Here is a 10,723-nt window from a genome sequence, read left to right on the forward strand (position 1 = left end):
AAGACTGAAATAAACACATCAGAAAAATTCAAATAATCTGAAGATTTATGGCGTCTGAATCCACAGAGTAAGTGTTAACTTTTCCCAGCGTCCTGAGTGAGAGACAATCAACATATAGTCAAGAGTATTATCCAAATCTCTAAGTAAATATATGTATATGTACACCCGCCGCATATATATGGCCTATATATAGATATCTATATATACTGCTATATATTCTGCATATTTATCGATTTAAATATATCTAGCTTGCGCTTACTGTTTATATCTACGTTCTTCACGTGCCTATATATTTAAAGGCAGTAAAGTTTTCAAACTTAATTTCAAAACAAGTTTGTCCAGTCTGAAGCGTTTAGCGCATGACTCTCTCCATGATGCGTATTCGGGAAGTTGGATTCAATGAGTGTAAAGTAGAGGGAGATGGTGATGTAATAGGGTAAGCCAGCAGATAGATATAAATATCGTGGTCAGGGGAGACCGGATGGCTGTACTGTCAGAGGAAGAAGACTTCACAGAGAGCTCTCCCCTGACTCCCAAACTGATCATTTGACGCGGCTTGCAAAGTTCAAATAAACTTCCCTGAGCCGCTTCTTCAGAGAGGGGGGCTCCTGATGCAACCTACAGATGTAAAGAGCAGTTCATAACACACGCTGAGCGTTTCTGCTGCTTTTTTAAATGTGCGCCCAAAATAAAGCGAGAAAGTGGAGCTAGAGTCGAGGTATTTTTAGTGCAATCGATTCCCAACCACGTGTGCACGCGTTGATCAGGATGGTCTGCAAGACAACAGTTCAACCGGCCTGTTCGCTTCTCCTGCTCCTCCTCGGAATTACCTCTGGTGTCGTGCGCTCTGCCCCTGTCTCTGGCCAGCCCAACGCCACCGTGGAGCGCAGATGGGAGACCCTCTTGTCCCGTTCCATGCCCCGAATCCCCGGGGAGATGAAGGAAATCAGCCGGGACACTGACTATTTACTGGGCATCAAAAGGCTACGGCGGCTTTACTGCAATGTAGGCATCGGGTTTCATCTGCAAGTGTTGTCCGATGGAAGAATAAATGGAAGTCACGATGAGAGTCGGTACAGTGAGTATTAGCCCATGTACCACTAGACGTTATCATGTGGGAGCTAGCACAGTCTCTGCACACCCCAACAGATATTATACCGCCTTTAGTTCAGATTTAGGTTGGATAGGTTTATTTTCTTGTATTAAAAAATGTCTGGATATGTTTATTTCCCTGGGACACCTGATGTACATCTAGAAAATATCGGTTACTCGCAGAGACATTTCTGTTGCATAATCAATCGATTTCATGGATGTTTCTAATATTGTGGAGGGAGAGTTCATGATAACACGCGGAGGTAAGAAGCAGCTTGTCAGATAGTAACAAGTGCCCCTCAATCTGCGCTTATTGCCTCATTACCCTCTTGTTTAGGTGACTCGGGGTGAGGTGTCCTGTGTTTATCACTGTTCATGCCGTTGGGGGGTTACATTAATCACGCTGACTCATTAACATATGCAAATGCGGAGGGCCTCACTGTGTGTTATGTTCTTAAAGCGTCAGAAAGTACAGTTCTTGCCAGTTCCGAGATAACCTACCATCCATGTGCAGACCCATTTCACTAACCGCTTGATTAAACACTCAATGAATCCGCTCTGAGTGACATTGTATTTTTATATTTACATCTTCGTTTCTGATGTGGAAAACGCATCAGGTGGTTGTGACTCCCTGGACCTCGGTGCAGAGTTGACCGTGTTCAACAGCTTGCTAATCCTGCAGGAGATTTAGTCACAGGATCAAACGCCCCCGACCAGCTTGTGGTTTTGTTGTTTTCGTGTTTCGCAATAAAAGCAGGAAACAGGTTAACATGTTTTCGTTTTCTCTGCACAGGTCTGTTGGAAATCTCTCCCGTGCGGAGGGGAGTTGTCAGCTTGCTCGGGGTGACCAGCGGCCTCTTTGTGGCTATGAATAGCAAAGGCAAGCTTTACGGATCTGTGAGTACAAACCAGTCAGCCTGAGAGACCGCTCCTATCACACTCTGATGACACGCGAAGGTGTACTCAAGAAGACACTTTGAGGGTCTATTATGTGTGGTCTGGCCACAGGACAAGGACCACCTTCTTAAAGAGAGCTGTGTAGTAGATTTTATTGATGTGGAGGTGCCGGTGTTGGACTGGGGTGGACAAGGTCAGAACCAGGTTATACTCCAACAGCTTTATTTGAAATCGCAACTGCTCCGAACGCTTGTGATTTCAAGTAAACCTGTTGGACTATAACCTGGTATTGTGTGACTTCTGACCGTATATTGTATTGTGTGTGGATGGGGGGTGGATGGGGTGGGGTAGTGTCTGTCGGGTGAAATATAAATCGATCCTGCAGCCTTGGATTTTAGCTCGTCCGTCTTTCAGTGCATTCCATTCTTTGCATTACCAGGCTGCACATGCACCTACTGTCCTCCCCAGCGTCAAATAGAATCACTCAAAGTGGACCACCCATATTGTACGGTCTTCCCACATCTAGAATAACGGCTTTCTTCCCGTACAGAATTTTGACTTATCAGGCAAGACTCCTACCTGCCAATTCTTGCACTATTTTACTTGTCACCTGGGAACATATTCCATTTAACACTGCGTGCCATGTTTCACTGACTTTATAGCGAGCTCTCACTCCGGAAGTCTCACTCCTCATGAATCACCACTCGGGGAGATTTCCGCTCACCTTCCTTGGAGCCAGCCTCAGTGGTCCCACAGTGCCAGACAACAGGAGGCGCTACATGTGATTAAAACAGAGAAGAATCCGATCGAGAGCAATTTTAAAAAATGCAAATAACAACACGTTTCAGTTAAACTTGGAGAGCGGCTCTTGAATTGACCATGAGCTCCGCGGTTTACGCTGAAGCGATCACGGGTAAAGAAAGCTGATGAAGAAATATTGAGACCCAAAAAAAGCTGCAGACGCTGGATCCAAGCAAGACAGGGAGGAGGCTGGGGGAACACAGCAAGCCAGGCAGCATCAGGAGGGACAGGCAGGAGGATGGGGGGACACAGCAAGCCAGGCAGCATCAGGAGGGACAGGCAGGAGGATGGGGGGACACAGCAAGGCAGGCAGCATCAGGAGGGACAGGCAGGAGGCTGGGGGAACACAGTAAGGCAGGCAGCATCAGGAGGGGCAGGAAGGAGGCTGGGGGAACACAGCAAGCCAGACAGCATCAGGAGGGACAGGTAGGAGGATGGGGGGACACAGCAAGCCAGACAGCATCAGGAGGGACAGGTAGGAGGATGGGGGGACACAGCAAGCTAGGCAGCATCAGGAGGGACAGGCAGGAGGATGGGGGGACACAGCAAGCCAGGCAGCATCAGGAGGGACAGGCAGGAGGATGGGGGGACACAGCAAGCCAGACAGCATCAGGAGGGACAGGTAGGAGGATGGGGGGACACAGCAAGCCAGACAGCATCAGGAGGGACAGGTAGGAGGATGGGGGGACACAGCAAGCTAGGCAGCATCAGGAGGGACAGGCAGGAGGATGGGGGGACACAGCAAGCCAGGCAGCATCAGGAGGGACAGGCAGGAGGATGGGGGAACACAGCAAGCCAGACAGCATCAGGAGGGACAGGTAGGAGGATGGGGGGACACAGCAAGCCAGACAGCATCAGGAGGGACAGGTAGGAGGATGGGGGGACACAGCAAGCTAGGCAGCATCAGGAGGGACAGGCAGGAGGATGGGGGGACACAGCAAGCCAGGCAGCATCAGGAGGGACAGGCAGGAGGATGGGGGGACACAGCAAGCCAGGCAGCATCAGGAGGGACAGGCAGGAAGATGGGGGGACACAGCAAGCCAGGCAGCATCAGGAGGGACAGGCAGGAGGCTGGGAGAATACAGCAAGCCAGGCAGCATCAGGGGGGACAGGCAGGAGGATGGGGGGACACAGCAAGCCAGGCAGCATCAGGAGGGACAGGCAGGAGGCTGGGAGAATACAGCAAGGCAGGCAGCATCAGGAGGGGCAGGGAGGAGGCTGGGGTGACACAGCAAGCCAGGCAGCATCAGGAGGGACAGGCAGGAGGCTGGGGGAACACAGCAAGGTAGGCAGCATCAGGTGCTGGAGGAGTCAACGTTTCAGGTGTAACCTTTCAGTCCTGAAGAAGGGTTATACCCCAAAGATTGACTTCTCCACCTACTGATGCTGCCTTGCTTGCTGGGTTGTCCCAGCCTCCTGCTTGGCTACCTTGGATCCAGCATTTGCAGCTTTTTTTTGGTCTCTGAGCAAATATTGAGAGCCAGCATTAAGGGTTACAACACGAGCTAACAACTCTCTAGGTAGATTTCAATGGCGCACTGCCATGCTCTGGGGAAAATGACGAGGTCTCTGGGTCCCTGATAAATACAGACCAACCAACTGCTCAGAAACGTTCACTGCATTTCTGAAATAAGGGTGCACTGTGATAGCTAACCTCAACAATGTAAGCCAAGGTCATAAGAAATTACAGGTTACAAAGTGTTGGTAAAAACCTGGTCAGAAGTCACACGACACGAGCTAATACTCCAACAGGTTCATTTGAAATCACAAGCGTTCGGAACAGTTGTGATTTCAAATAAACCGTTGGGCTATAACCTGGGCGTCGTGTGATTTCTGACCTTGTCCACCCAGTCCAACACCGGAACCTCTCCATCTCGGTAAAACCCTGTGGTGCATTGGTCGGTGTGGCATCACTTCGTGCGTAAACTTCCGAGTACAAACTTCCGCGTGTACACACTTGGAGAGTAAATGAATTGGGCATCCGTGGTTTTGCAATAGTAGATTAAGCAGCCACAAAAAGTCCCACTAAGAACTGTCTTCTTACGTTCCAGACATACTACAATGACGAATGCAAATTCAACGAGATACTGCTACCCAATAATTATAACGCCTACGAGTCCAACGCATACCCAACCATGTACATGGCATTAAGCAAGACCGGCAAAGCGAAGAAGGGGAACAAAGTGACTCCGATCATGACCATGACTCATTTTCTACCGAGAATCTGAGAGGGGCTCACCTCAGAACTTACCTCAGCAGGGAGGGACTAATTGTAGGTTGGGGTCTCAACCACGGTCGGTGCACTTTCAGGAAAGTTTTATGCAAGATGAGTAGGTGTATCATATATTTAAATTAATTGTGACTAAATATTTAAGGATGTATATTTTGCTCAGAATGTTTATTTATAGTTGTACTGGTTTTATATTTCTGCAAACGCTGTGCAAGGAAATATACAAATGTGATGCCTCGTGTGCTTTAGACTTTGTCACAGGTGTGCTTGTCATGTTTAAAATTGTGAAACTGAATTCCTTTATGCAATGGGTTTGCACTGGTGTAATGGAGATTCGTGTTGTGTTGGTTTTTAATGAATCGTTTCTCATGGCACAGAGTCTTAGTCTTCATCCATGAGGTTTAGTAAATCTGTTCATTTTTACATATCTGCTTGTGACAATGCTTGGTATCTGACCTCCGTTGTGTGGCGTTGCTGTGTAATTTCAATGGAATCCGTCTACTTCTGCTGAGGAAAGTACAGTGTTGAAGTCCTAACCCTCAAATCTGTTTTTAGATCTGCTGCTGCTGAACTTTGAACTCTCCTGCAGTCAATCTTTGTCAGATCTTCAGGTCAGAAGCTATCCTTAACCTACCTACAGGCTTCAACATTTTAGTATTGTAAGTGCCCAGATGCTTCAAAGGAGTATTTTCAATCCTATTTATGGCACGTCAAAGAACAAGTTGATTTGGACCCAGTTTGTATCGTTAATATACCTCACGGGCACTAAATAGTTCTTCTTTTACCAACCCACATGAATAAAGATACCAAGGCATCTGCAATGAATTTGGGCAAGATTTAACTTTGTGGAGGAGATGTAAAAAGCTGCTGCTTTCTTGCAGATTTCCATTCCTACAATCAAATAATTATCTACCTCATGTTAAGAACCCCGAATAAAACAAAGGTATAGTCTCCTCCCAAAAGCGGCATAGTAATTCAAGACTGCGAGTTTGCCCCTGACATAATAGCGGTGATCTTAAGTCAACATACTACCATATGTAGCCAAGGGTAGCCAGTGGGGCGTCTATTGCATCCTAGTTGAGCCTTGTCACGTTTGAGCTATCTTTACCCAGCGATTTACTTTTAGTACGGATAATCATGGTGAAAATATTTGCAGACAGCTGTTAGACTGCACTATATGGTCATTGCGTAACCCTATATTTTCTTTATATATTTTTTTCAAACCGAACCTCCGCCCTCCAAGCAAAAGAAAACAGCAGCACATTTTACTCAAACAATACGTTTGGGGGTGAGTGTGGTGGGGAGGGCGGTTGGTACTGGTGTTGAAAAGAACAACCCCCCTTTCAGAGTTTCAACTCAAATAAAGAGACAAATGTTGCCCATTCATGCGTGGATTTGAAGGTCCAGTTAGATGGTTCAAATGGGGGCTGTCACAAAAGTGCAGACAGGGATTCTGAAGTCCTTCATTAAAAACTTCTGCCTTGCTCTTTGCTGCTATGGTGAGGATGGGGAGGAAAGTGGAAAGCTCTAACTCCTGGGTTTGACACTCCATCGATCCGACAGCAACAGAAAGTTCAGTTCAGTTTTCAACATTCCTTTTAATAAGCTGCTACTTGGTGTTTTCTAGAACTTTTAAGGGTCCTCAATGTTTTAGTGAGGATGAGCTGCTGGAAGGACGGTACTCAAATCCAAAATGAGACCGGCAAAAATCTTACCAGGACGAGGTTAACTCTTTCCGCCTGTGTTTTTTTTTATAAATTGAAATATCTCCATGCTAATGCATCCATTTCTGACCGTCTGCTTTGTCTTCAGTGGGGTTAGTGTGTCAATGTTTGGTGAGTGAATTACTGGTGTTTTGTATTCGTTCCGATAATCTGTATAATTTGAATCATTGTCATCATCCTGAGGCATAAATATCTGTTCCTTGTTATGGGCATGTAGAGTCACCAGTTTCCTTAATTTGGCATTAAATTAAATGTGCATTCTTCACTGGCACAGCACATGTAAGTCTAAGGTTCAAATTATTACTGAAACATTGGGGGTGGGAATCTTGCAGGATTCACCAGCAATGAATAACAATAAGGAAGTCAAAAATATACACAGGAATCTGAAATGGAAGGAAAATAGAATCTACTGGAAGTACACAACAGGTGAGAAAGACAAATAACTTGTTGGGGAGAGACTTTGCCAGACAGTTTTCAATTCAAAACATAATTTATGTCACTTTCACATCAATATTCAGTTTGTCTAATTTTTTTACAGAAATATTTAGTATACAACTTTTGTTTTCAGTCAGTATAGCATTCTGATAATATTCCCATGCAAATTACACTCAGTACAATATATCTATATTTGTTACAGCCTGTAAGAAGCTCGCTGAACCCAAATGTTAGTGAAAACCTATGCATTTCTATTAACTAATACTCCACTTCCAATTTGCTATCTTATACTAAGTCAAGGTTAGTACAGCATTTGAAATGCAATGAGACAGTGAGAAGACAGTTAAATGAACTTGTTAGGCTGACTAGTTGCCTTGAAGGTCCCTGTTAATTATGCCTTGGGATGTACAGACACTGAGATTTTAGAATATTACTTGATATGGTTGTCAAATAATATTTAAGCTTTAAATTTTGTTGGAATGTGCCTGTAGTTTTATACAGCTGATGTTTAATATTGTATATGTATGTGCCGTGCACATTGAAAGGAATTATATAAATGAAAGCTTATCTTTTACCTGTGCCAGTGTATGAATTAAAACGTAATTTTAATGTATTTTCTGAAATTGTGTTGTTATTGATACGACTAACATGAACTGATTTTAAGCACAATCTTGAAATGTTGGTACAAAGAGGGAAAAGAACTAAATGGACTAACCACATAAAAATGATTCTCCAGGTTTCTATGTGTTATCAGCTTCCTCTTATAACTATCATGGGTTCTGATCACTGTGGCACCATGGAGACTCTGGAGACGGTACCGGAAATAACCATGAGACTGATTTTCAACATCAGAAGATGGGATCATGAGGAAAGAATGTTAAACTTGGAATTTTTCAGCTTTGAAAGAATGAAGTCTGATCTTACACAGGTCAATAAAGGTAGAAAATATAAAATGTAAATCTGAGCACTAAATTAAACCATGATAGTAAGAAAAGTGGACAGAGAAATTTGAGTTTCTCTGACCTATCATTGCATTGTCACTGGTGACAATTAATATACCTCATTCTTTTCAGAGAAACCACAAAGTGCACTATTTTACAATACAGTTGAAATATCTGTATGGATCTTTTAGCCTGTACCCTCCGCCCCCCCGCCCCCCTCCCCCCCCCCCCCCCCCCCCCCCCCCCCCCCCCGTAAGCACTATTTTGTCTAAGAAGTATTGATTGGCTCAGTTATAGAGTCATAGAGTCATACAGCATGGAAATAGACCCTTCGGTCCAACCAGTTCATGCCAAACATAATCCCAAACTAAACTAGTCCCACTTGCCTTTCCAAACCTTTCTTATTCATGTATTTATAAAAATGTCTTTTAAAAATTATAATTGTACCCACATTCAACACTTTCTCAGGAAGTTAATTCCACACACGAACCAACCTCTGTGTAAAATAATTCTCTCATGTCTTTTTTAAATCTCTCTCCTCTCACCTTAAAAATGTGCCCCCTAATCTTGAAATCCTCCATCTGAGGGAAAAGACAACAACCATTCTTATTTTACAAACTTTCGATCAGATTGTCTCTCAACTTCCTACGCTCAAGTGAAGAAAGTCCCAGCCTATCTAGCCTTTGTTTATTACTCTAACCGCCCTACCTGGCAACATCCTGGTAAATCTGTTCTGGACCTTCTCCAGCTTAATAATATCCTTCCTATAACTGGACGACCAGCACTGGACACAGTATTCCAGAAGAGGCCTGTAAACCTCAACATGATTTTCTAACTCCTGTTCTCAAGGGACTGAGCAATGAAGACAAGTGTGCCAAATGCCTTTTTACCCACCCTGTCTATATATGATGCAAACTTCAAAGAATTATGTACCTTCAACCCTAAGTCTCTCTGTTCAACAACACTGCCCAAGGCCCTACCATTAATTGTATAAGCCTACTCTTTTTTGTAGGACCAAAATGTAATACCTCAATTTATTCAGATTGAACTCCAGGTGCCATTGTTTCAGCCCATTGGCCCATTTGATCAAGATTTCTTCGTAATCTTAGAAAACCTTCTTCACTGTCTACAATACCACCAAGTTTGGTGTCATCCGCAAACTTACTAACCATGCCTTTTGTATGCTCATCCAAATCATTTATATAAATGACAAACAAAAGAGGACCCAGAACTAATCCCTGTGGAACCCCGCTGGTCACAGGCCTCCAGTTCAAAAAGCAACGTTTCACCATTACTCTATCTCCTGCTGTTAAACCATTATATTGTCAATTGGCAAGCTCACCTCAAATCCCATGTGCTGGAAATATGTTGCTGGAAAAGCGCAGCAGGTCAGGCAGCATCCAGGGAACAGGAGAATCGACGTTTCGGGCATAAGCCCTTCTTCAGGAATTATGCCCGAAACGTCGATTCTCCTGTTCCCTGGATGCTGCCTGACCTGCTGCGCTTTTCCAGCAACACATTTCCAGCTCTGATCTCCAGCATCTGCAGACCTCACTTTCTCCTCCAATCCCATGTGACCTAACTTCACTAATTAATCTACAATGGAGTTCAAAAATGGGGCGCTGGAAAAGCACAGCAGGTCGGGCAACATTCTGAAGGTCTTATGCCCGAAATGTTGACTCTCCTGCTCCTTGGATGCTGCCTGAACTGCTGTGCTTTTCCAGTGCCACACTTTTTGACAGTAATTAGTCTACCCTGCAGAAACTTGTCAAAGGCTTTACTAGAATCCAAATAAACAAAGTCTACTGTTCTGCCATCAATCCGTTTGGTAACTTCCTTAAAAATGCTCAACCCAGTTTGTGAGACACGATTTTCCCCATACAAAAACATGCTGACCATCCTTAATCAATTTTTGCCTCCCTTTGTTGGAGTGTGGGACAGATTAATGCCACTGATTTTCACATTCTTCAATGGTCTTATCCACTATCTCCAGCAGCCAGCTGCAATGCCATTCCTCTGTAATATCCCCAAGTCTGACCAGTATTCAAGACTTTGGTGCTTCTGTAATTCTCACATCACATGCTTTCCCCATACCAGCAGGTCTTCTTACCTTGCCCTTCCCTTGAGGTTGAATATAAAATCATGATATGATGCATAGAAGTAGGGCATTAAGCCCATCAATTCTCCTCAACCATTCAATGAGATTATGACTGATCAAAACCACTTTCCTGCCTTCTCACCAATCATGTTGAAAATTATTGTGTGCACTATTAAAAAAAACCTATATGACTGGGTTTGGTTTTATTATTGAGCTGGTGCTTTAACCATTCCACTGTGAACAAAACTGAGTTAGATTCTAAACAATGATTAAAGCAATCTGATGAGCAATAATGCTGTCCAGGGAAAGCACAAGTACTGCAGAATAATGCAGTTTCTTGACTACATTAATTTATATTACTAACTTCAAATGCTGCAATTCAACTGGGAGGAAGAAATCAGACACTTGTAAACAGTAAACAACATTTTGCACCTACTTATTTACTCTTCCATCCACAGTTTTACATCCACTTTGATGTCCTAATTCTCAATAAAATCATTATTCT

General features: G+C 44.1%; 1 protein-coding gene across 1 annotated transcript; it reads left to right on the top strand.

The window, feature by feature from the left end:
* The first annotated feature begins 680 nt into the window (after nucleotides 1-680).
* On the top strand, nucleotides 681-7,813 carry fgf4 (fibroblast growth factor 4). Its single transcript, XM_043706360.2, has 3 exons — nucleotides 681-1,078; nucleotides 1,886-1,989; nucleotides 4,842-7,813. The coding sequence occupies exons 1-3, from the start codon at nucleotides 769-771 to the stop codon at nucleotides 5,016-5,018; spliced, it is 591 nt and encodes a 196-aa protein (XP_043562295.1). The 5' UTR covers nucleotides 681-768; the 3' UTR covers nucleotides 5,019-7,813.
* The last annotated feature ends 2,910 nt before the right edge of the window (nucleotides 7,814-10,723 follow it).

Source organism: Chiloscyllium plagiosum, unplaced genomic scaffold, assembly GCF_037043375.1.
Source record: "Chiloscyllium plagiosum isolate Xiang-an unplaced genomic scaffold, Cpla_swu_hap1 HiC_scaffold_18, whole genome shotgun sequence".
Classification (NCBI taxonomy): domain Eukaryota; kingdom Metazoa; phylum Chordata; class Chondrichthyes; order Orectolobiformes; family Hemiscylliidae; genus Chiloscyllium; species Chiloscyllium plagiosum.

Excerpts from the sequence above, each read along its gene's own strand:
- fgf4 (XM_043706360.2), top strand. The coding sequence starts at position 769 with ATGGTCTGCAAGACAACAGTTCAACCGGCCTGTTCGCTTCTCCTGCTC. Across the intron at positions 1,079-1,885 it reads TCACGATGAGAGTCGGTACA|GTCTGTTGGAAATCTCTCCC; the intron begins GTGAGTATTAGC and ends TTCTCTGCACAG. Across the intron at positions 1,990-4,841 it reads AAGGCAAGCTTTACGGATCT|ACATACTACAATGACGAATG; the intron begins GTGAGTACAAAC and ends CTTACGTTCCAG.